The sequence below is a fragment of the Lissotriton helveticus genome, chromosome 2_1 (genome assembly GCF_964261635.1).
Source record: "Lissotriton helveticus chromosome 2_1, aLisHel1.1, whole genome shotgun sequence".
NCBI lineage: Eukaryota > Metazoa > Chordata > Amphibia > Caudata > Salamandridae > Lissotriton > Lissotriton helveticus.
In genome coordinates, this window is record NC_136059.1 from 1,344,367,018 (window position 1) to 1,344,394,478 (window position 27,461).

Consider the following 27,461-nt stretch of genomic DNA (forward strand, 5'->3'; position numbering starts at 1 on the left):
TCTTACATTTCAATAAAAAAAAATAAAAAAAGCAGTACCCTTCTATAAGTGGTGGCTAGAATGATACAGATGTCTGAAATAAGGTCCTAAGGACTGTCTGGCCCACCATAGCTGGTTGTCTGTCTAGGATATCCACACAATAGAGCTTAATGAACATGTGTGGGACTGACCAAGTAGCTGCTTAACATATGTCGGCCAGAGGACCATTTCCCAGGAAGGCCAAGTTTACAACCTTTTTCCTTGTAGAGTGCACTCTGGGTGTGGCAGGGAGGATTCTCTTGGCTTTGTGACAGCAAGTTTAGAAATGCTTGAGTATCCATCTCGCAATGAAAGATTTAGAAATAGGGGGGATCCTTGCGAAAAGCAAATGTGCTTTGCAGAAATGCTTGGTCCTATCGATATAATACATGAGAACACATTTAACATCTTGGATGTGGATAGCTCTCTTTGCTACTGAGTCTGGTTGGGGGAAGAAGACTGGGAGCTCTATTGTTTGGTTAAGGTGAAAAGGGGAAACAAACACATGGAGGAACATATGGTTAGTTCTGAGTACTACGCGGTACTTGTGTACCTAAATGAAAGGTTCCTGTAGCGTGAGGGTTTGCAATTCATAATGCATCTAAGAGAAGTTAATGCAACAAGAAAGGCCACTTTCCAGGAAAGATTCTTGAGAGGACAAACACGTAAGGCCCAAAAGGGGACCCATAAGTCTGGTGAGATCTATGTTAAGATTACACAATGGGGCAGGGGGACCTTGAAAGGAATGACCCTTTTGAGACCTTCCATGAAGACTTTAACTATGGATATGCGGAAGAGGGAAGAACATTCCCCGTTTTGCACGTAAGCTGCTATGGCTGCTAGGTGGAGCAGTATCAAGGTGTAGGACATGCCTGACTTTTGGATATAGAGCAATTAGCAGATTATATCTTAGAATGTACATTTTAGGGGGTCCAGGTGTTTGGAAATGCAGTAATGGACAATTAGTTTGCACTTTGCTGTATGGCAGGCACATGTGGTTGTTTGCGGTATTCTCGTAAGTTGGCCATGAACTCCTTTGGGAGAGACGTAGGTAACCAAACTTTATGGCGTATTAGTGTGAAATCACTATTATGGGCTGCTTGAAGTCTGGGTGCCTGATCTAGCCTTGGCTCCTGGTAAGAAGGCCCTGACTGTTGGGGTGCTTCTTGAAGAGACTGATTAACATCTCAAATAGTATTGGGCACCAGGGCTGCCTGTCCCAGGTTTTGAGAAGATTGTTGCATCTTCTACACCACAAAGGAAAGAAGTAGGAGAGATATAAAAGCATAAGTAAAGATCTCTAATCAGTTCGGGCCAGATGTACGACCCTACCAATTTGCGAGAAGCAACGTGCGTCGTTTGGTGACTTGCAGTTTAGGACTCGCAAATAGGAATGTACAACAGTGTTGCAGACACTGTTTGCGATTCCTAATGGGCTCACAAATTGCTTGCCTCATTAATATTCATGAGGCAGGTGCAATTTGCTACCCCATTAGAAATGGATAGCACTCCCAGGGATGGTGGTCTGCTGGGGTCAGCAGTAAGTCTGGGCGATGAACTCCACTCCGCTCGCGGAGTTTGCAGAGTTTTCCACACTCCGTGTTACGTGGCGATTTTCCACGCTTGCGTTTGTCAATGTCAAGTTGTCGAGAGCAATCAAGGAAAATCCATCTCCTGATGAGATTTTTCCTCGTTCACGGTCGTCAACATCAAGTTGGTGAGCGCGGAAAATCAACCTCCCGGTAAGATTTCTCAACGCAGGTGTTCAGATTTCTCATTGCGAGAGGTTGTGTATGCTCGCGACCGCTTGAGTTGAGAAACTGTCTGTTCGTGTTGAGAAAGTTGCAGCTCGAGTAAAAATCTACTCGAGCGGCAGAATGAAAGCAGCGCCCACTTGCTCTGTTCATGATGTCGTTTGCGATGATTGCACAGTGCACACAAGCACCTAGCACTATAAATCACTGCAAACTGTATTTATATAACTCACTCCGCTGCTTGCGGAGCTCCGCGTAGTGCGGCGGAGTTTTTTTTGTACTTTGCGGGGTCCGCGAACTCCGCCCAGGCTTAGTCAGCAGACCACCATGTCTGTGACTGCTTTTTAAATAAAGCAGTTTTTAAAAAAAATGTAGCCTGTTTTCCTTAAAGGAAAACAGGATGCATTTAAAAAAGAAAAATGAAATGTTACTGTTCATTTTTTAAGAGCAGGCAGTGGTCTGTGGGACCACTGCCTGCTCTTAAATTTTTTTTTAAATACCAATCACAAAGGGTAAGAAGTCCCCTGGGGACCCCTTCCCGTTTGTAAGGGGGTTACCACCCATTTAAAATGGGTGGTAAACTGCAAGTGTTGCGGCCGCAAAACAATCTTGCATTGAAGTGCGAGTCGATGTTAGGAAGGGACGCCCATGGCACGCCCCTTCCTAATAGTGAGTCGCTAACCCTATTTTGTGAGACGGCAGTAAGTTACCGACTCGCAAAATAGGATTTGTAAATAGGGCAGACCTATTTTGCGGTCACAAAGGGGCAGATTTTCCGTTTGTGAGCGCAAAAGACGGTCATACATCTGGCCCTTCATCTATAGTGAGTTTGCCCATGAATTGTGGGTGTGAGTACCTGGAGGAGAAGCTTGGGCTTTTTTCTGTTCTCGCGGAGATAAAGAGGTTGATTTGTGGAGTGCCCCAGAGTATTGGATGGGGTTCTCACTCGGGGACTTGTTGATAAATCCTTCTGAGCTGGTCCGCCAGATCATTATACAGTCATGGGAGGAATTCCGTCATCAAGAGATAAGGTTTGAGCAGGTGAAATGCTGAAAGCTTTTGCTGGCTGGTGTAGGCTTTGCCTGTAGGTGAATTCCTTACCACCCCTAAGAAGGGTTGGATTTGGAGAGGTTGTAGGTGACATTTGGTGTCATGTACAGTGAATGTGAGGCTGTGGAGGAGGGAGATGGTCATCCGGGTGTGCGTTTGGCACTGTTGCTTGTACTCTTGATCATGGAAAGTCATGAATGTCTACCTCCTTAATTGTGCGTCAATCACTGCTAGGCACTTGAAGACCCTTGGGCAGTGGTGACACCGAACGGGAGTACTTGGTGGTTTAAGTGGGCCAGAAATACTAGGTAAAAGTGCAGGTAGTGTCAGTGAGCAGGATGAATGGGATGTGGAAATAGACATCGGTGAGGTCAAATACCGCCATCTCATCATCTAGTTAAAGCAGAGGGATGATAACCTGCAGCAACACCATATGGTGATCTTCAGAGAGGACGTATCATTTGAGGGGCCTGAGGAAGCCCTCATTCCTGCGAATGAGGAAGTAAACAAAGTACACTCCGCTCAGGTGGGAGGGACTGTTTCCATAGCCCCTTGTGAAGAAGCAATTGGACCTCTTGCTTCAGAAAGTAGAGATATTGACTGCTGAGAATGTGCCTGTGTGTGTGGGGGGGTGTTGGTACTGGGTGTGAGAAGTTCTAGGCAGTAGCAGTGGTAGATCACTGCTAAGACCCACTTGTCTGATGTGATTTCCATCCAGTAAGGAAGTAAATCCTGCATCCTGCTCCAGATGGGTGTTATGTGTTTGGAGGGACAGCGAGGGGAGTCACTGGTTTGAGGCAGAAGAACCTCCTTTGCCCCTGGCCTATTTGTTGTTGCTTCTGTCGGCACCTCTTGTACCAGATGTGGTGTTTGCTGGGGTAGGTCTACTGTTGCCTCGAGTAGGAGGAATTAGTATCTGGGGAGGTGGCCTTTGATCCAACCCTATACTCGAGTCTCCGAAAGAGGAGGGCACCCATAGCTTTGGCAGTGTTTGTGTCCTTGTTTATATTTTCCTGTATCTAGCGAACCTTCAGGCTGAATAGGTGTTCAACACAGAAGGGCATGTTAAGCAGACGCGGTTGGACCTTGGGTACAAAACCAAAGACGCAGAGCCACCCATGGCATCTAATAAGGACACAAGTATTAACCTTTAGGGGCATGATGTTAGCACATCGAGGGCAAAATGGATAGTGGCAAAGATTGACTTTTCCTCTGACACCACCTCCCCCCTTTCTTGTACCACTCTGAGAGGTGCATAATGAGCTCCTGTGTTTCATGCCACTGTGCTTTATCTTATCAAAAGAGAAAGCCAATGGAACTGGCTATCCTCCAGTGGGTGAAGCTCGTACCACTACCCTCTTCCCAGAAGTGTCTAACATCTTGCTCTCCTTGTCTGGTGGGAAGAGTATCTCCCGATGCTGGAGCACTGGCACTCTTGCACACAGTATGGACCAGAAGGGACTTGTAACGTGCGTCATTTGGTGAGGGCTTTTTTTTTTCTTACCAGGGAATTACCCTCCTCGCCTTGACATGTCCCTTGAAGTTGTCTTTGGCGGGCTTTAACATACCGCTCAACATGGTGAGCAACTGTACTGTTCTTTGGGACTTGGATAGTCTCTACCAATAAGTCATCTTACGTGTTGAGAACATGCAAGTCCATCTTATGAAACACAGACACCCCTCTTTATCACCTCATGATATGCCTTGGTATCATCTGAGCTTGATGCCCTGCCTGGATAATGATTCAAGTTAGGCTCTTGCGGAGGGTCAACATCATAGTCTTCCCATAGGTCATGGTGGGCATGGGATCGAACAGTGCATAATAAGGGTCAGTACGATGGAAAGTGCTACCTTCCCCGTAAGAGGAATTACTGGAAACCTCTAGTGAATATACAGGTAATGGTGTATATGGTAGTGGTGGAGGTGGTTGTGGATGAAGAGGGGTGGAGGAGGAGGGTACATATGGGGGTGGGGCTGGTTCCCTTGCCTTTGCGTCTCTTGTGCTTAGGAGCTTGGGGGAGGCTCCAAAGCCCCCCATTTCTTAAAAGTCAATTTTCTCTTCTGAGGCAATGTTTCTGTGGAGCTGGCAAGCACCATTGTGGAGATGTTTCCAGTCTGAGGATGTATAAACAGATACTTCTATCTTGCATCCAACTCCTGGAGTCGCTGGAGGATGGTTTGCCCCAAGTCTTTGCAGTCTGGAAAGGAAGGTGCCTTTGGCGCTGAGTGTGTCTTTGGAGCCAATGGAGTCTTCTGCACTGACTTTGGGGCTGGGGATAGTTTTCCTGTAGACTTTGAGGGGATCTAAGGCTTATGAAGTATCTTCAGGCTTGACAGTAAGTAGGGTTCAGCTCCACAAGTGGAAGCATTGTCAGCACCGAAGCCTTAGGTCAGTGCGAACCAGAGATGAAAGGCGGTGGAGGTTTTGAAGGCTGCGTCTTAGTCGAAGAGCTGGACACCTGAACACCAGTGCTCTGTCATGGCTCAAGGCTGTTTAGGAGCTGGTGAGTGTTTCGGTATTGACCATACTCACAATTCTAGCAAAGGTCTTTCTCTGAAATCTAGAAAATGTGGAGGCGTTGGGAGCCACTCGATCCTCTTGCTCAGGGTCGGAGTCAGAAGAGAAAGTCACCTCACAACTCGGCAATGTCCTAAAGGGGGGAATGCCCATGGTCTGGCTTCTTTACCTTCCTCAACGTCTAGTGAGGGGTGTTCCTTGAATATGTTGCTCGCGTCAGCCGAGACCTGCCGCTACATCCTCTGGTGTGCCCACCTTCTCTCCTGTCTGTACCGAAGACCACTTTGAGCGGAGGGTAAGGCAGGACTCGCACAGTGTTGTCGTGATGAGGGAGAATTTACACACCTCCTGATGGTCGGTCCATGGTAATTTTCAGGTGGGTCTGAAGGGGGCTTCCCTTCAATCACTCTGAGCACATTCTCCACTGAGAAGTCCTTGAAGAAGAGTGGTGCAGGGCCTCAAAGAAGAACTGAGGCCCTGCTGGTTAGGAGTCGATGGAAGTTGGTATCTGAGAGGCAACACCTAGAAAAGAAGGCAAGTAGACTTTCTTCTACCAATATCAAAGCTAAATTGACAGGTTGGCCCCGAACAAAGCAACTAGTGTATTCACCTCTAGTGTAACTATAAGTCCCCTCCCCGGCTCTCTTTGCTGCCCTTCACCGCCTGTTCCCAAGATGGCGGATAAAGAAGACGCCGCCTGACTCGAATGTCCATCGGAGGCGCATCTTCCACCTACAAGGTAACGACTACTACGTGGGCGCCAAGCGACAGCCCTATCTTCCTCCTTTTTTGTAATAAAAAGTCTCCCACCGGCTCCCTCTGCTGCCCACCGCCGCCGGCCTCTTGCCTGACCCCAAAATGGCGGCCAAAGAAGACATTGCCTGACTTCACAGTGAGTTTTGACTGCTAAACTCGAGAGGGGCATCTAACAGGGGGACAACGGAACGTCCTCTCCCACTATCCACATCCACTTCCCCCAAAATGACCAAGGAGGCCCTGTAGACTCAAAATTCCTTACCCTTACACCAGTCAAGGTGCAACTCTATCAGAATGATCATGGATGATAGAGCTTATTAACAGCAACCTTAGAACTGCGTCAGGTCAGATCCCGTACTGAGCTGGCTGTTGGTGTGTACGTCTGGGAGGCTTTCTGCATGTCCTCTCCTGACCAGAACCTCCATCTCACTCCATTCTCAAGACGCTAGTCTACAAAAGTCCAACTACCAATTGAGTCCGATCACCTGCAAACTCCCAAGCAGTACCACACGGGCTTTATGACCCTCTCCACCGGCCTGGAACGTCACCCTCAACACTCCACGTGAACACCTCGGTTCGTCACCCTGAGCCACCTAAGCTCCAACCTTCACATCGCAACTCACCCAGGCTCTCCCACCCATCTACTATCCTCACGATGGCCCGGGACCAACCTCCCCCTCCTCCTCCTATCCCACTTGCCCACCTCAAACCTCACAGTCGGAACTCCTTCACCATCATCTCCCCCCCCCTCCTCTCTACAAAGCTTCGACGCACTTTCAAGCAGAAACTCATCCGCAAACATAAAGAAACCCTAATCATTGACATCTATCACTCGACCTCCACAGGACCGATGAAGATGGACCTAATATTCCACACCGAAAGACCCGAATATTGGGTCTCCGCAATCACAACGCGGATGTTCATCGCCAAAACCACCTCCACTGCTCACAGCTGCAAATTAACTACGATTCTTCCGTTCAGATCAGTTGGCAGGGGCTATACAACCGTGACTATCTTGAACAATGGCACAGTCCTCATACAAGCCAACAATGATAACCTGGAAGCTTTTGACTCCTTATTTCCCTCTCTCAAGTCAGCCCCTCCTACCCCGCCGCACCTCGCATCAACACCCTCACCGTCCACTCCCTCTACAGACAGAGAAGACCGCAACACGACCCATCCCGAGCCACACACAGCCCGTCAGACTCCCCCCCCGCCGCATCCCATCCCCCACGCCCATCCATCCACCACCAACAGGACACGCAACTCTAGTAAAGTAAAGTCCACATTTGTAAAGCGCACAATCACCCGTAAGGGTCTCTAGGCGCTGGGGGCCGTCGGGAAGATTAAGCGAGCTATTGCCCAGAGTCACATGGTGCTGGGCTAACCTGCCGCCGGAGCCGGGGATCGAACCGTGGTCCCCAGATTCCAGCGTCAGTCGCCCTGGCCGCGGCGCCACACCTCTCCCCCCTACCCCCCCCTTACCACCTCACCCCCCATAGCTATCGCCCACCCCCGAGGACAATCCCCCCCCGGTCAACAGGCAGTCCACAGCCAATGAGCCTCCCCTCTAATCTCCCCCCTACTCTCAAACCTCCCCCGCCCTATCCTCCTCCTGACCCTCTCCCCTTCCCCCCCATGTCCAATCTCCCACCCAGCCCTCTTCCCACACCACCCCCTCCCTCTACCCCGATCCCTATCTCTCAACCCACTCTCCCGAACCACAACACGCTCGGCCCCACTGCAGTTGCCCACAACCCCCTAATTGATTCCATAACCAAACGGCTCTCAGCCTTGTAAAAACAGGTCGACTCCATCACCCAAGGCCTAATAGAAACCCTCCTCAACCTAGGTATAGCCTGTATTCCCCCTAAACCCCCTCCCCGAAAGCCCCTCCTCGCCAACTCCAACATCACCCAGGGTCCCATAGTACCCCTCAATGCTCAATATAATCCCCCCAAACCTCCCAATACCCCTCCCCGAACGCCCCTCCTCGCCAACGCCATCATCACCCAGGGACCCACAGTAGCCCCCAATACTCACCCGATCGATCCCTATCCCAAGGTCCTGGCTTCCAGTCCCAAAAAAACTGAACTCTCCAGAGCCCCATGGACCAGGCCTCTGACGACTAACTCATCTCACACCCTAGCAGGCTCAAAACACCTGACCACCAGACCACTCAGATCAGAAGCCCCTATGTCAGACAGTGAAGCAGCATTACTAGCCACGACCTACGACTCTCCCATCTCAGTCTCACCTAAATCTAAAATCCAAGTAATCACTGGTTACCGGAAAGATCAACCCACCCTCAAACGACAAAGATTACCAGTCCTCACCGCCATACCCGGAGAAGTTAAAGACAAAACCGCCAGCATTCAGGAGAGAATCACCAACTGCCTCCTAATGAACTGCAGATCGGCCTCATTACATGCAACGGACATAGCTGAAGCCATCCTCACACACGACATAGACGTTGCGTTCCTCACTGAGACTTGGCTAAATAAGTCATCTCCCCCCTGCCTAGACATGCTGGTTCCACCGGGATTCTCCGTCATCTCCAAAGACAGGATAGAACAACGAGGAGGTGGAGTTGCTATCATCCACAAGGACAGCTGGAACATCACAGAAACCTCCCCCTTTGAATACAACTCATTTGAATGCCTATCCGCTTCCATCAAAACCAAAGACAATGACTCTCTACTCTGCCATCTACTTTATCACCCCCCGGGCAGAAACAATGAGTTTGGAGACCAACTATCCAACCTGATCGCTCAAGACGCTCTCGGCGATTCCAAAAACATAATTCTTGGTGACCTGAATCTCCGATGGAATGAATCCCATAACCCTCTAATTAGATCGCTATCCAACCTCCTAGCTGATAACAACCTCACTCAACATTGCACCGAGGAGACACATTACAAAGGAGCCACACTGGACGCCATCATTGCACAAAAGAATTCAATCACGATCAACCACATACTCCCCGTTGACTGGTCAGATCACCATATGATCCTATTTCACATTAATCACCCCATCATCCCGCTTAAACCTCCCCAAGACCCACCCAAATGGTCAAGAAACCTCTCCCAAGTCCCCCTAGACATTCTAGAAGGGCAGCTAAGTTCACGTCTTCTAGACAACTCTCCACACCTTTCGACCAACGATCTCATTGACCACTACAACTCTGAGCTAGTCTCCATTCTCAATAATCTAGCTCCTCCAAAGCTCAAAAGAAGCCGCGCCACCCCGTCTAGAACGTGGTTCAATGCGGACCTCAATGCAGAAAGAAGAACATTGAGAGCCAAAGAAAGAAAGTGGAGAAACAACCCAACAGCCATCCTTCGCCTACAACTAAAAACAGCCCGCAAGAAGTATAACAACGATATCAAAAACAAGAAATCCAGCTTCTTCCGAGAGGCACTAGCCAACTCCAAAAACAGACCTAAGGAGCTCTTCAACATAATCAGACATCAAACATCCAAGCCTCTGCCCTCACCCCTGCAAGCGTCCAAAGAACTATGCAACAACTTCGCCAGCTTCTTCAACGACAAGGTCTTAAAAATCGAACTATCTCTAGACATCAGCAACGCGGCCATCCCTCAGGCCCTCCTCTCTGGCCCCTCTCCCCTCCCTTGGCTAAGCTTTCGCCACGTGCAGAAAACTGAGATAATCTCGCTGATCTCGACCTCCAAACCATCAGCTCACATCTCAGACCCCATTCCTCCCTCACTAATCAAAAAAATGAAGCTCACCTTAGCACCTATCTGGGGCAAAATCATAAACAGCTCCTTACAAAGCGGAGTGGTCCCTGACTGTCTAAAAATGGGACAAGTCACTCCTTTGCTGAAAAAACCCGGTCTTGACTCTACAGACTTGAACAATTTCAGACCGATATCTAACCTCCCTCTACTCGCCAAAACACTGGAACGCTGCGTTCTCCTGCAACTGACTCATCATCTGGATAACATCAATCTCCTGGATCCCCTCCAATCTGGCTTCAGACAAGGCCGCAGCACAGAAACCGCGATGCTGAACATCATAGACGACATTCACGGTTCTCTTGACCCTGACAAGTGCTGCCTTCTCATACTCCTTGATCTATCCGCAGCTTTCGACACGGTAGACCATAAGCTCCTCATCAAAACTCTGCAAGCAAGAGCTGGCCTCGGCGAGGTAGTTCTTGATTGGTTTTCTTCCTTTCTCCACAACCGCTCGCAAATAATAAAACTGAAGAACTTCACCTCAGAAAAACAGCAAGTCAACAAGGGTGTCTCCCAAGGATCAGTACTTTCTCCTCAGCTCTTCAACATCTATATGGAACCGCTCGCCAAACTACTCAGGAATGCCAATATCCTCTTCCACCTCTACGCGGATGACACGCAGATTTACCTGGAAACCTCTTCACTTAACGACATCCACAGACTAAATGCTGTCTTAAAAGATGTTCAAGATTGGCTGACAAAAAACCATCTGAAACTCAATCCTGACAAGACCGAAACTCTTCTCATCTCAAACAAAGAAGACAATCCTCAAATCACTGAGTGGCTGAAGTGGATCGATGCTCTTAAAGGTTCTCTCACGCCAACTGATTCCGTCAAATCTCTGGGTTTCACCCTAGACCCCAAACTAACCTTGACAAACCACATTAAGAACTCGGCAAAAAGTGCTTTCTTCAACCTCAGACTGCTGAACAAAATCAAACCTTTCATTCCAAACAAAGACCTTAAACTAGCCACACAATCTCTAGTTCTATCTAGACTGGACCACGGGAATTCAATCCTTACAGGTATCCCCAAATCGCACTTGGCTCCATTAAAAACAACATTACATGCGGCAGCAAGAATGATCACAGGATGCAAAAAATTTGACAACATCTCCCCAGCACTCAAAGAACTTGAATGGCTCCCGGTGGAAATGCGTAGCACCTTCAGAACGGCCTGCCTAACCCACAAGGCCCTCCATACCGGTAAACCAGAATACTTGGCAAACAAGCTCACAAAAGCAGGCCAAAGCAGATATTTGAGAAGCTCCAACTCCCTGTTGCTCATCCTACCAAAAACCAGAAAGAAGAAAACTGCGGACTGCTCCTTCACTGGAAATGCCCCCAAAATATGGAACTCTATCCCCCCGCATATCAGAACTCTACCGTCCTATGCGGACTTCAAGAACCAACTCAAATCCTTGTTCCTCATCCGTTCCCTAGGTCCTAGATAACTAGGATCTCCCTCTGAACTATGTGTTATCTCTGTATCCTTCTACCAAAAGTCCTACTGTTACGAACTTCTCCTCCTCCAATATTGTCTTTGAGGACTGCCTTTATTTGTTACGTATCTTTTTGTTCACCCTGTCATTCCTTTTACTGTAAAGCGCTCTGCTACCTTCGGGTCTTGTTAGCGCTATAGAAAACTTCTAAATAAAAAAAATAAAATAAAACCTCTCAGAGCCCCTTCAGTACACATTTGAACGAAATGTCAGAAAAAAATCAATCTAACATGGAGTCGGTGCCCATGTGTATTGCCAACTAAGGGATACGTCGCCTTGTGCCTAATGTCGCAAAAGACTTCTTCGAAGAAAAACAACTTGCAAACATCCGGGTCCAACACAAGATGTTAGGAGTATGCAGAACATGTATATCCATATGAACACTTGCTACCAACTATTATTTCATTGAATCTATTATGCATTAAGGAGGCATAATTAGAGAGTTCAGAGAGCCACGTGTGTTCTCTTAGATAAGCGTACTCACTACGGAATGGAAGACAGAATCTGGCCCAAATGCCACAGAAACACTGATGGGAACAGAAATGTTGTGCTACTTTCAGTGAGGAAAACCTTTCTGGGATCTTCGTTTCATATAATTGTCCCTTATGATCCCAGCAAATCTGCCCGCTCCTCTCCTGCCCCAATGTACTCAGATCTACACAAACATTTTGTTCTGTATCATGCACTCTGGTTTTAAACAAAAGCCAGCTTTGTTTTTATCTTGCCATTATTAATTCATGTTGGAGGTTATCTTCTGTTGCTAATGACTTCAGTTAAAAGGGAAGTCTTGCTCATAAGCAAAAATAATCAATTCCTCCCTCAAACACAAAGCATTCACACAATCATCATTTCATTTGGATCTCTACATCATGAATGGAATCTGAGGACTAACACTAAATCATTACTGGAATTCAGGGACCCCCACTAAGCCAATACTGGAAGCCAGGGACCAGGCTTAACAAATTTCTACGATTTCAACTTCAAAACAATTCAAGAAAATAAGGAAAAAAGTATACGTCAAGTTGGAGATTGTCTAGATTAAGTTTTTAATTCTAAATGATAAAGTGATATGCTTAACTCTAGCATATTACTTTGTCTATTTGCTCTTAAAGCATGTTGTGGTTTTGTTGGTGCTTCAAAATGAGGCGGGCCATTGTCCATACTATATTCTGCTTGCTGTACTTGCGCTGCTCCAACAAATCCAGCTTAAGATATGCAGTTAATTTCTAGCCTTCAATTCAAATTCCTTCACTATAGAACATATTAAAACTTTAAATTACAGTTGTTTATTTACTAAAACCTTATGGATCTCCTATTATTATTTAATTTTCTTTAAGGATTCGGAACCCCATGAGTAGGAATTACGGACCCTTGGGGGTCCATGGACCACAGGTTAAGAACCACTGCTCTACACCAATTAGTAGTATAGTAACTGCCACTAGCTGAGGCCCACACATTTCTCTCAGAATATAGCAATACATCAGTTTATAAAAACAAAAACAACTAAGTGGGTCTTGCAGTGGAAAGGAAGAATAATAACAATATATACAAGGCAAAATGTAGGCATTCTGACAATTCTATTCTTTGCATAGATATCAAATTATTTTAATCTCAGTGAGATTACTCACCTAGTCCATACTTAGGATCTTTCTTCAGTTTCAGCAAAGTAATTTCCCTTTCAGGAGAGGAAGCTGTTCTCAGTTTATTCTGCCTGAGTTCTGTGGAAGAGAGAACATTCATTCAGAACATCTGATTTCTACAGTACAAATTCATAAAACTGATACGATATTCAAAAGCAAAAGATGTGCTGTGACCTACTAATTTATGCTACGTGTAACAGAATGATGATTATCAATCTTGCTGGCTTGTAATAAAACTCTTCTATTCTAAATTTGTCTGAAAACACACCATGTTGTTAAACATTATTTATTACGTGCAATGTAACCCTGAATCTCCTCACCCTGAGGTGTGCAGAGTAGGGAAAGAAGATATGAAGCATAACATCTACATGACGCCGCTAGCAAACATCATCAGAACCCATGACATCAACATCACTTCCTATGCTGAAGACCCCCAGCTCGTCCTCTCGCACTCAGCTGACCCCACCATGACAATGTTTAACTTCTACAACTTTTTTATTTATTTATTTATTTAAGTTTTATATAGCGCTTGCTAGACCCTAAGGTATCAGAGCACTTTACAAAATCCAGAAAATACAGTAAAACAGACATGTGAACACAAACGAGGCCACACTGCATGAGAAACATCTCCACCTGGATGAAAGACAACTGCCTGAAGCTTAACATGAACAAAACCAAAGTGCTGATTTTTGGCCACCAGACCGCCCCCTGGAGCGACACCTGGTGGCCATCGGAACTCAGACCCACCTAAACAACGAAAGACCATGCCTCTGCATCATCCTAGACTGCAAACTCTCCATGCAATGCCAGGTCAAAGCCATCTTCTCACCCTGTGTCCACATGCTCCGCAGAATCTTCAAATGGCTATCCATCAGCACTAGGAAAACAGTGACACATGTCCTCACCACCAGCCACCTGGACTACAGCAACACACTCTATGCAGGCACTGCCAGAGAACTCATGCGAAGACTCCAGACGATTCAGAAAGCAGCAGTCAGACTGATCCTCAACCTGACCAAAAGAAACCACAACACCCAGCACTAGGACAAGAATTTGTACCAATACAAAGAGAATCATTTAATTGTGAGGGAATGTGGCCAAATCACACTGAATAATGGCAGGAGGCACAGGAAAATAGAGTTGTGACCCTCTGTGCCCACCACCCCATCAAGGCCGGGAATACACTGATAAGTAAAGCCAAGTGAGTCAGTTAATTACAAAATATACAAGGGACAGAGTTCTGCTCACTTTGTGCAAGTTAGCAATGCGTGATAAAGCCTTCAGTACATTATTACTCTGCATGGACTAACCGCCCCCCATACAAAGAGTATTTATTACATTCTGCACATCTGCATACATGATTTATGCCATTAGAATTATTTCCTGAGTAATTATAACATGCAATGTGCAAGAGAGAAGATAGTATGAAGATAGATGATTTATTTGTCATATGGAGCGGTTCTAGAGAAAGTGCACCTAAATTTGTGCCTGATATTAACATCAATGACATCAACGTTAATGTCAGCGCAACAATAAGTTCTGAGTCAGTCAACTTTTTAGATATACATATATTTCCAGCAGTAAGATTGAAATAAAGCTGCATAGAAAAAGGACAGCAGGTAATTCTGTACTTCATGCTACATAATTTACAGTATCCCTTATAGGGAAATGCTTAGACTCAAGAGAATCTGTAGCAATGAGTCAGATCTCAAATTAGCCCAGACTGAGAGCAAAATAAGATTTCTGGCACGGGGCTATTCAGCACAAGTTATAGACTCAGCGATATACAGATCAGGGGTTCCAAGTAGAGCATACCTCCTTTTTGATAAAAGCAACACTTTGGCCAACATAAAGGCTAAGAAACCAGAATGGGGAAGTGAGACCAGGCTAATTTTTACTGACAACAAACAAGAGTGCCAGTTAAGAAGTATCATCAGGAAAACTGCCTGCTTACACTTAGTGAACCCGTTATCGGTCCCCTTCTACCAAAATCACCTACTATAACATTCAGGAGAGCAACCTCTATGAGTAATGCTCTAGTTAGGAGCAGAACCGCCGGGGGTTTGATGCCAGCGAGTAGTTAGGCACAAGGTCTGGTCACTGGCCAGGTCCTTCGCCCAACTATATGCTGTGTACAATGGGGGTAGGGAGCTCTCTGGAATTGGGCACAACAAAGGTTAAAGTACCGTTATAATTAGGAATTGTAATAAGATGTTTTAAAGGGATACATGCTTTAATATTTTTCACTCACTAGAGCACATTTTTCCCCTTTTTTTGTGAGCACTGGATTGTGATAAATATAAAAAAATTAGATGATATTCTGCAATGATTAAATTAATTGCATTATAAAGTTGTAGGTTGTGCTGCTTCATACTTGCCTTTTCATTAATTATGTACATTTAGGTTCAAAATGAGAATGTATAGGACCTAATGTGTTTCTTCTTTTCTCAAAAATAAAGTTCTATGGGACCAATTGGCCCAAATAAACCACTGTTCGCCCAACCCTCATTAAAACCTAGACATTTCACAGAGGAAGATAGGTATGTGGAGAAATGTATCACTATCTTTGTTAAGTAGTTCCAGTTTGAACTTGTCCTTAAATGCCAGGGCTTTACGAAGAAACTAAAATTGCAGGAAGACTCCAAGCCACCAAGATAGAAGTTTTCCAGTCTTCAGCTTTTTTTAACGAACCCAGCCTTGGTTCCTTTCAAGCAGAACAAAGGAATACAATTACTGGAGTAGTGAAAGCCCAGGGCAGGAACATGTCATCCTTGATTACACAAAATAATCTGGTAGCCTAGATGGAACTCTTTTTTTCTGGGGATTTAGTTTGAGAAAGCTGTTTATCATCTAAAATCGAAGACTGGTCAGAATGATGTATAATATCAGTATATCATTTAAGGTGACCGTGTTTTTTGGTGTATTTGAATGCCAACCACATACTTGTGCCCGGACACTCCCATTTGCCACATAAGAAACACAATTAGTTTATTCATCCCTATAGCTGCCACATTTTGTACTGCATCTTGTGACAAAATTTTTAATTTAATTTCTTGCAGCATTTATGAGCTTCTGGACTTTAAATTATGAATAGTTGGGCTCAGAATGGAATGTACAAGTGTTCTTCTTGCTGAATAAAAACCAAAACAAATTAAAAGCACTGGAAAGAATCTGCAGAGGTCAAGTATTGCAAAACTGTAGCAATCCTTTTATAAAGAGGGTTGTGGAATAGGTATATCATATTACCTTGTTTAGCTGGATTCAAAGTGCACAGTACAGCTAATGCCACATAATCGAATAAAATACTGCAGTATAAAATAGGACGATATATGCATCCTTGTTTGAAGGGGGACATTCTTTTTACATAAATCACAATCCTTCAAAAAGTAAAAAACCTAATTATTTTACGAACAGAACGGAAGCTAAGTACAGGTCAGCAAAGAATCCTAATAATACAAGCTGAGATTCAGAGGGACTAAGCAAAATTCTCATAGAACCCCCAGGCCAGGGATGTACTAACAAAACCATCAGGAGCTTTGAACACACCACACTCTTCCATCAAAGACCTGAGATGACGACCAAAGTTCAAATAAATAAAGCAACCTTATGGGAAGGAAGTTGCAAATAAATGAAACATAATTTTAAGAACGGAGTCAGACAGCAGTTTTGCAGAGCCCACTCAACACCTGAAGATAATTTGTACCGCACAATATTCCGTAAACTTGATTCAAGTGGTCATTAGCTGCAAAATTAAACTTACCATTTCCTTTCAAAGATGCAGGTGATAATGGGTTTGCAGCACCATGCATACTGATACCTTTTAAACGAAAGAATAAAATTAGTTGTTTTACAGCAAAACAGAGAATATTTTTCAATACGAGAGTCACAAATTAAAGTCCTTGATTTCTCACTGACATGACACTTTTTTTAAGTATCTCTGAGCACCTCGCTATATCTTTCAGAGTAAATCACTTGCAATCTTCCTTGGCGTGGTAACAGAAATAATGCATCTATAGCTATGTGATGGTATATATTTTACATGAAATTCTTATACAAGCATACATGCTGAACAATTGCACAGAGTAGTTGTATTGACACAGAACTGCTTCGGGCCTGATTTTAAGTTTGGTGGATGGAGTAGTCTCTGTTGGGATGGCAGAGAACATTACCTTTGTCAATTTGAGGGTACTCTGCCCACCAAACTTGGATATTACTCTAAGCCTTGCAGCCATGTCTGTACATTGAAAGGAACTGATGTCACTGTGGATCCTATCAGTGTAGTAATGGTTTGTGTACAGCTGCCACTGATTTTAAAAGCCATACACCCAGCGGCGGCTGGCACAGGTATACACTGTGGGGCGGGGCGGAGTGGGTGGGCGTCGGAAGGCGACGGAATAGATATAGTGAGGACAATGAGGTGAGCACACACTGGTAGGAAACCTGAGGGACTGAGAACTATTGAGTGGACTCCTGGGCACCCACTATCCCTCCCCCTCCAAGCCTTCTGATTAGACAGTTGATCTGTTCCGGATGTGTATTTGGTGCTGCGTATACAGTTGAGTGATATCTCTGTATCTTCTGCATGTGTTCCCCCTCCCTCCCTCCCCCTCTCCCCTGGCAAATGCCCCACGCCTTCTTCCCTCCCCTACCATCCACCGGTTCAGTGGTGGAATGGTACCCAAACTGGACAATATCCCCCCTTTTATACATGAGGACGAGACATAACTACTCTGCAATTTTATTTCCTGTTCGGTGTCAAGTCGTTACTCTTATGGTTTTATTTTTTTGCATTAATATGTGTTGTACTATTTGCAATATGTGAATAAAAACCTTTTAGAAATATAACGCTCTCTCAAGCTCTTGATAGGTCCTCACGAGTCCTCATCCGACCCTCACCCTTATCTTGCCCTCAAGGACTCTTAGCCCCGTCCTGGCAGCAGAGACACATTTCATGGCTATTAGACCTTATCACAAAACTGTGAAGATCACTACTACCTTCCATCAGGACCTCTCGGCAGAACCTCCAACACCTCTATAGTTGCTTTAAAAAGACCTCTATTCCTGCAGGCCCTTTCACACCCTCCATTAGCTCTTGATCCCACTGCCTGGCCTGCACAGCCCATGAGATTGTCTGACACTGTGTTGCCACCTCCCAAACAAAAGAGTTCAGGCGTCTGCATCCAGGGACTAGCAAATACTTGTTAATCTGCAGCTATGAGGGTACGGGAGGTGCAAGTGAAAGGGTACAATTATGCAAATTCTTTGTAATCACAGTCTTGCAGTTTAGTAGCAATATTCACTCTCTGCAGTAGAAGCAAACTTGATCTTTTTTCCTTAGGACAGTGATAAAACACATGCCATTGAGATGGGCATTATTTTGTGAAGTGCCAAAAACAATGTGCTTGCTTTTGTGTGCAATGGGAAATCATAATTGGGCCAGTAATTAAAAAAAAATCTGCATACTCGATAGCCTCTACATACAAACTATGTTTGTGAAAATCAAACTGACCTATTTTGGCAATCTTACAGATAAGTTTGTTTAGGTAAATAATTTAGAATGCAGTATACTATATACAAAGTTAAGACCCACAATGCGCATCTTAATTTGATTTAAAGACTTTTTGATTCCGGTGTGCTGATTTAGTGTAAATTCAAGAGCTCAATAGTTCTCTTTAAGGGATTTCAAATGTTTTGATTCATAGTTTGGGGTAATATGTTGTGTTTTCGTTCCTCAAGTGACACAAATATTTAGCACTGTCTTCTTTGTTCTCTTCTGCAACTAGTTGGGGTTTTCTTCAGTATATTTTTTTGAATCAGTGACCTGCAATCCCTTTGTTTGCTCAGACACTATGTGCTGAGGTCTTCACCCTTTAGAGCGCAACCCCAGGTATTTTCAGGAATAACAACCCTATGATCCAAAGCCAATGACTGAAATCCAAAAAGGAACACACTTGTATATATTGTTGTGTGAAAAAATGCAGCTCACAGCATATATCCCAAAATAATAAAAATAATGTCATTCTCCTTCTAGTCTTCAAACTTTTTTATTTAGTAATAATTCAACAAAAAAAGGCCAAAGAAGACTTTAAGTAGGGGGAAACAATGCATGTGGCCAGTCAATGGCTCTTAATTAATAGTACTGAATGCTGAAGGCCAACGGTGGACTCCAGATGCCGCACAAACCCCTGTTTGTTCCCAAAGTATCTTGTAATGTTCGTGTTCGTATGGTGTGCATACACAACTCCTGTACCCACCGTTGAAAGGTACAACCCGTAGACAAGAAAGAAGAATTGCAGAGACAATGGAGTGGTGCACTACCCAAATATCCAAGAGTTAATAATGAAGCTCAATCAGTTCCTTCGTAGAAAAAAGTCTTTAACCATATAAATCCAATGTAAAACAACAGCCAACGCGTTTCGTTCTGGAAAGAACTTCGTCAGGGCAAATGATTATGTTGGATGAATATCCCACTATGTGATTGTTTTCAGAAGTTGAAGGAGTAAGTTTTTCCTATACTTGAAATATCGATACAAGGGCCACCATGATAAGGGCCAAAACAAGGCACTGAAATCCGTGCTTCATTATTAACTCTTGGATATTTGGGTAGTGCACCACTCCATTTTCTCTGCGGCTCTTAATTAATATAATTCTCCTGTGCCGAATTTCTCTACTGGTTCCAATCACAGCGCATATTGGTAACTGTGGTCCCCTAATGTGTACGTACACATTACTTCACATAGAATGAGAAAAGGTTAGAAATTATGATTTTACTCAAGCTTGATGCATTTGTTGCCTTTGCAACATATTCATGAAAGTATACTCCGTGAACATTTTATTTGTGCAACTACTCCATGTCGTAAACATACCACTACATTCTATGTATGCGAAAAGACAAAGTGTGCTGTCACTCCATAATGTTTTGTATGTCACTTCTGTTGTTGTGGCACTTTAGCCCTGTAGCTTGGAACACCATGTGCTGCCGCACCATTCGGTATCTGCTAATTGTGTAAATATTTTCAACTATTTTATATTGAGAAGTAAACATTTTTTTTCACGTTTCAGTCGCTGTGCAAATTAACATTACAATGACTAGTATATATATTACGTTCACGTTAAATGTGATTGCAGTGCATATGACGGTTGGGTTTTTAGAAGTATTCTGTTTCACTATTCTTTCCTTTGCATAACGGGGAAATTAAAGGGCACTCAAATTGTAAAGCGCCCTGATATCCTTCGGGATCAAGTTCGCGCTATATAAAACTTTATAAATAAATAAATAAATAAAATAAATAAATAAATAACACATATTATGCCATCTGTTGGCTATCCTGCTGCACCCTGCCCCACCGCACCTCGCTTTCCTGTGCCGGCCGATGCTGCATACACCTTACTACTGACATTTTAAATTTACCAAAAACAAACTCCCAAAGTGGCAATTTGTTTGAGAAAAAAAAAATTATGACCTAATGCCCTTGGAGTTTTCTCACACTAATTTGCTCATGGGTGCACTCTTATTCACTTGCAGCTCTTCTCCCATTACTCGTTGGTGCTCCTTGAAGAGTTTTTCATCAGTTAATGTAACAGGCTGGCCAACCCTCCTTCACCCAGTTCCATTTCGGACCTTCCTCTAATGCCTTTCATCCCTCTGCTAGTGTCACCTGACAGCATGTCCATACTTTGTTTCTGCTGGAATATAAGTTCAAAAGATCTACTCTTCATTTTTCCCCAGAGATGCAAAGTGCAGAAGTATCACTCTTCAAACTCCACTCTTACCCCTATCTTCTACCGTGTGTTGTAGTAACGGTGGTGGATTCATGGGCGACATTGCTAAAAGTTAGCACAAGCTTGGCTGCAATGTTGCTGCTTTTGCACACGTTCCTACATGTCTTTGTTTTCACTGAACTCTGCTTGTGCCTGTTCACATGAGAACCGTCTGCTTTTCGCGTTCCTTGCAGTTCTCTGTGGTTTTTGTCTGCACATGATGTACAAGGTCGAAAAACAATGTCCCTTGTTTTTTTGCTCTGGTCAGTCCCCTGCACTTAGACATAACACGAAACATAGCTGACCTACTGAAGATCGAATGCTTTTAATATTGTATGCTTGCATGTTAGAGACACTTGGAGAAAACCTTTAAAGAGAGAAGAGCTGTGCTTTTCCGGAGATGTAAACCCTTGTATCCAGACTTGAAGGTATGGGGTCCCCCTGACAAAGCCCAGAGGTCTTCTTTTATATAATAAACTAGTTCCTAGCATGGGGAGGGTGGCAAGGCACAGTAGGCCGTTTTCCACCAGCTTTATAAAATGATATCCCTGTTCATATTCTAAGGAATTGTAACAATGCTGACTATATTGGGTTTATGCATTATGCTGATAGTACTGGCACGTGTACTGCATTTTAGAGCACGTTAGTTAAAATAAACATTTTAAACTATACCGTTTCTCTGATTAATCATGTTGTGGACAAGTCTGAGTGAGTGAGCAAAAGAGTGTTCTTGCTCCCGTGATTCCTGAGAGAGTCGGAGTGACATGTTCTGGGTTGTCTAATCATTGGTAGCTTCGCTGTAGTACGGAGAACGAATGAGACACTATAGCTAGTCGGCTTGGGATTTTGGGCACTAAGGTGGGTAGTTGGTACACCACTATACACCGAGGTCCTGGTTTCCTGCGCATAGTTCTGTATATGTGCAGAATCCCTGCAACAGTGTGCACGTCTCAAGGGGATCAAGTTCTGTAACACAAATAGCTGGTGTTAAAAAACAATTCTATTGTTAAATGTTAAAGAAGGGTTTTAATTTTAATACTGCAAGTTTTGTTTTATTTCAGACTGAAACAACCTTGCAGTGCTGAAGGTCACCCACAGGAGAATAAGGAACTATACACTATTAGCTCAGGGAACAGAACAAAAGCATGAGATAGAATCTACATGCATGTGTGCACATGTTAGAACACTGATGTCAAACTAGTTGGCTTTGCCAATGTTTGTTGTCAATGTATTTGAGGTCTCTAGATTTTACCACTTTCATCTCCAGTTTAACATGAGGGAGATTAAGTCAAGAGCAGTATTGTATAAGCAGTTCAACCAATCCAGTTTAGGAGTGTTATTTATATGTGCTATGTCTTTATGAAACGCAGGTCCATGGCAGAGGCCACATTCTGGATAAGAAAGGCCCAAAGCTGGATTAGGTTTCTGCCAGATACGAAGTAAATGTTTAAAGAGGGATGTGTAGGTTGCCTTCATCTTTCTTCCAGTGAAGGCTGAAATCTCCCTTGTAAATCTGATCCTAAAATGAGATGAGATGATCAGTACTATAATCAAATAAACTAAAAATCAAACAAATTCTTTCTGACAAATGAGCCTGCCTCAGTTGTCCAATTGAAAATGCAAATTTTCTGGAAATTCGCAAGTAACTTGGCATCCCCAGTTTCCGCAGGTGAAGGAGTCATGTTTGCAATATCCACAGTGAGGAACAGGAAATAGGAAGAGCTTTAAGAGTTAACACATTTGTACTTTAAAGACTCCTCATGGATAAAGGAAACACTCACCACACTGTTTTTTTTCTTTTCTATCAAAGGGGAGGATGATGGATGCAAATAGATAGATAGTGATGTGAAGGATGAACAAAACCAGGTTTCTATGAGAGCAGAAGCATAAAGGTCAATGTCATGGTGGAAGGCAGATATGGAAGATGCATTTAAGACCACAGACTAACAGTTAAAGAGGTCAACGACGATGTGATGTGTAGTAAATGGGTCATTGGGTTGAGAAGAGGAGATTCTTCTCATATTGCTTAGACAGAACGTCTCACTCAGTAAATAGTGGTAAAAGGATGGGTTGTGAGGTCTGTGATCAGACAGCATGAAGTTGAATGAGTCCTGGAAGGCTTCAAAGCACTGGGTTTGACGTGTGTTGTGGTACCTACATGTTAGTTGAGGTTTAAGGGGAAAAGGAGGCTAGAAGATCAGTCCACGGGAGCAGAGAGCTGGTGGTGGCAAGCCCTAAAAATGATAAATAGTTGAAACATCAAGGGAAATTAAAATGCATATGTGCTTTATGATCTTTAACCAAAGAAAATCTCGAGTTGGCATGTTGTGAACGCCCACCTCCTACCATACTTATTGTTGTAAAGTAACATTGTAAACACACCAGTTCCAAGTTTAGTAAATGAGTTTCTATATGCTGACCTACTACGTAGGCTTGGCCACTCTCATCCATTGATGACGAATCAGACTCGTGTTTCCTGAGGTCCAGGCTTCTATTTAAATTGGCAAAAGATTTAGAGCTAAACAGAGGAAACAAAACAGTAGATTTATTGAGGATTACATTCATATCTGTAGAACTACCAAACATTTTCAAAGGAGTACGTCAAATACATGTGAACATATGAATTACATATATGCATGTACGTCAGGTTTTCTATACAAAACTTGGCCCCTCATTCCAAATGCCCTATTAATTGCGATGGGCAAGGTAACTGTGGTTATCAGGCTTGTCAGAATTCTAAATTGTGGTGTTTCTCACTGAGACAGTGGCCGCTAAATGTCAAAATCTCAACAGGAAATGAAAACATTTGTTAATTTGTGCGGAACCACATGATTCCTGCATGCTTTCCCCCTACATACTTGAAATCAGGATTATACCCATAGATCATGTAGAGTTTTGGACTGGGCTCTCGAATATCTACCACTGTTTTGTTTTTAAAACTTCCATATGGAAAGCAGATGAGCGAGAACAAGATTTGTGTGCATGTGGGATCTTTTTTTTTCCTTTAAGCATTTAGACATATGTTAGCAGCGATGATGGCAATAACAAACTTCTCTTGGTTTTGGAAACAGACCTTTAGGACTCTGAGTTTATTTCTGAGGACTTCTCTACCACAAGAGAGCCTTATATTCTGATATATTATTTTGTAATGTTTTTACAAAACTTCTAAAAGGTTACATAGCTCGCATCAGGGACTCATCTTAACTGCTGCCAAGATAATAAAAGGGCTAGAAGTTGACTGTGGAATAAAAGTGCGTGCATTTACTCAGCAGCCTCACACTGCAAAGCAGGGGTTTGTAAGAAAATGTTGTTTGTGCAAGAGAGTTGCCAATCAAAAACTCCTAGGACAGACCTGAAATGGCAACCCATAAAGAGTTATTCTTAATCTTTTATGTATATGATGTGCAGCTGTAATTTTGTTTTCACTTAACCTGGGTGCACTGATTATTTCCGGAATATGCTGTTCTTTGCTAATAACCTGGAGTGAGTGTTAACACTTTTACTGCGCATAATTTAGTCTATAATCAATAACATCCTAACACAGATTAGACACAGATTTCAATAGTAATTTACAAATTCACAAATTGCTATACTTTGCCCTGAAAGGTATATCTAAGGATGTCACTCATCGAGTAAGCATGAAATCAGCTGCACTTCAAGACTGCCCAAAATCCAGCTATTCGGCAAAGGAGAAAGGCCAACGACTCTGTGAGGTACTCTTGCTTTCCTTTAGGGAGCTTTCGTTAATGTTTAAGGCACAACCTTGCCATGGTACGAGGGCCGTGCAGGAAACATCAACCATAGATGCATTACTATTTAGTGATGAAGAAACTCAGTTACAGACAAAAACAGATGCAAATATAACAAACCTATATTAAGAAAAGATGAAAAGTGGATTCAAATGCATCATTTGTTAGACTTTCCCTCTTAGCCTCGAGCAGTCATTCGCTTGTCATTCGCACTGCATTTATGACAGGTGTCCCAGGACTTCAGCTATTGCACTGGAAATGGACAACCAACTATTTCTCTTTGTAAACTAAACTCTCCAGCATGTATATGCTGAGAATGTCCTGCATCCAAAAGGTGATGGTAATACATCTGAAACTGGGATAGAGTTTGGAACAGTAATCTCACTATATCAACATGTTCCGTCGAAGCTAGTGGTTTTAAAAATAAAAGGAAATTATTAACATGCAGGAAATGTAGGACATTTAAAAATATAAACATTAGAAATCATTAAGGACGATGGACACAAAGATTTTGCTGACTTACTCTTCTTACAGTACCCCTGAAATGAATTTGAGGAATAAACCAAGAGCACTCTGTGCTTGAACTTCATAGATAAACCAGAGGTACTACAAGAGATAGTCACAATTATTCAAACATCAATCTTTGCGAATCTGACCCAATGTCATCTAATGGGCTGGAGTATATGGGTGCTCTGTAGTTTCTAGAATCTCTTAGGTCTTGGTTATTTTACCAGTACAGAGCTTATTAATAAATAGAAATGCCGCACATATGGTAAGTATGACAGTGGCAGCAGAGACCCTGAGCTATGGGGTCTGGTTTAGGGGCGTCCGATGGGCAGAGTTGACGGAAGCACGCATGAAACACATCAGAAGGGATGAAAAAGCTGAGGTTGACTTGTGGGCGCGCGCGCGCAGGCAGCCATGCTGGCTGACCTGATTGATCCGATGCCAGGTCCTCGTGAAGAGCTCAGGAGGAGGGCAAGTGAGGCTACTGGAATACACACGGGTTGGGGCAGACTCTGGTGTTTTGGGGCCCGACTGAAGCCCGCTGTTGCGCGCCTGGTGAGGGTGGCACATGAAAAAGGAAAGGTGAGTACGACTGGAGGGGGAGATAACATTGTGTGATGATCAATTGTGATTAGTGCAAAGAGAAGAGGGAGGGGTGCAGTTTTTTTAATGAATTATGGGACATTAAACGGCTGAAAGAAACTGGTATGACATTTGTGTGCCAATGTGTTATATGTCCTTACAAACCTTAATGCAAACAATATAAAACAATCCATTCTAAAGAAGCTGATCCATTGTGGTTCATGGCTACTACTCTCCAGTATTAAAAACTCGAGTTCTGAATGACTGATGAAATGGAGCCTCCTTGAAAGTACCATTACATGTAATGGGGTGACCCTGTAACCCTCAGAACCTGGGTGGGTAATAGAACTATTAATAATGGTTCTGTAGGAACGAAATACACAATGATATAGTATTTCTTATTGCATTACTTAGTGAATCCGTCCCTGCACTGGTACCAGGATAGTGGTATCTATACACACAAAGCACACTGACCACAAAAGAAATAAAGTTTTAGTCATATATTTCCATCATATCTGAAACATGTTAAAAACTTTATTTATGCTGTCCAACAGAATCACATAAAACATATACACTATATAGACTTTGTGCAGGATTGTTATACATTTAAAAACCAACATACATTGATGTCAAATCACACGGTTCTTTAGCAAGGTCAACTATAATTGCAATAAACCAATAGGTACATCAATTAATTCTTGGGTCCTAGTGGGTTCTTGTATAGTTGAGTCATGGAAAGAAGGAATGCGTCGACGTTTCGACCGTGGGGGGGCGATGCGCTGGTTGTGCGCATCAAGGGTGGGTCTTCATCAGGACTGTACAATGGTGGGACAGCCTTCAATGAACCACGGCTCCTCTTGGAAACCTGGTCCAGTATGATTGGAGTTGCTGGTCAGCCGACTCAGTCAACACGATTGTCCTTCGACCTCTGTGGTGGTTAATCTACCAGCTTGTGAAGATGAAAAGGGTATAATTTCCTTGATTTAGAAAACTGGTGCCAGCATCTTCTCCTTCTGAGCAGGTCGTACGTTTGAGTTTTACATGTCCTGGTAATAAATACTCTTAAATTGGTCTTTCAATACAGCAAGGCCTATCTCTCCCGTTGGTTAACATTGGAGCAGCATTGTAACCCTTTACAAGTGTAACTTTCAATTGGGAAAATATAGTAAGTTTGGTGTCTCTGTACTTGCAACTTAAAAACACATCTTTTAGTGAAGTAGGTTTTTAAATTGCAGCACTGAAAATGCCACTTTTAGAAAGATAAAAGAGACACAAATGATGGACGGAATGTGGAACAAATCAAACATTCGCCCAGTCAAGCAATCCGAGTTAAATTAATCATTCTTTTGCTCACTATGCCACCCTAGTTTAGACCCAGCCATATACAAATCAGTCTTGACCCTGCTCCTCATGGGAACAGTCCAGCCAGAACTGCCAAGCCAGGTCCTCCCTAGACCAGAAAGAAGCATCCTGGGACCGGTTTCGGGATATCACCCCTCATCAGCCAGGCTAGCTTGAATCCAGTGGCACAGTGAACCAGGGACTCATATCTAGGCCTACCCAATGCACTTAGTTCAAGAAACAAAAAAAGACACATAAATGATGGATGGAATGCGGGACAAATCAAACATTCACCTCCAGTCCAGAGATCTGGGTAAAATCTCTTTGCATTTGCCATCTCGAGTGGGACAAGTATGCCCACAATGCCACTGAAGTCAAGCTAGCCAGGCTGGTAAGGGGTGATACCCCAAAACGGGTCCCAGGATGCTTGTTTCTGGTCCAGGAAGGACCTGAGCTGGACTGTTCCAATGGGGAGCAGGGTCAAGACTTATTTGCATGTGGCTGGGTTTAAACTCGAACGGCA

The 27,461-nt window shown here is 43.7% G+C and overlaps 1 protein-coding gene across 8 annotated transcripts in view; it reads right to left on the bottom strand.

Annotated features, from left to right (window-relative positions):
• Nucleotides 1-27,461, bottom strand: part of PTPN13 (protein tyrosine phosphatase non-receptor type 13) — a 1,030,035-nt gene that overhangs the window by 466,083 nt on the left and 536,491 nt on the right. For all 8 annotated transcript variants that reach the window (XM_078676288.1, XM_078676281.1, XM_078676285.1 and 5 more), the window contains 3 exons: nt 23,180-23,277; nt 16,759-16,815; nt 12,987-13,076 (listed from right to left, as the gene is read on the bottom strand). In XM_078676288.1, coding sequence (XP_078532414.1) covers nt 12,987-13,076; nt 16,759-16,815; nt 23,180-23,277 — 245 coding nt within the window. The remainder of the gene's footprint in view (nt 1-12,986; nt 13,077-16,758; nt 16,816-23,179; nt 23,278-27,461) is intronic.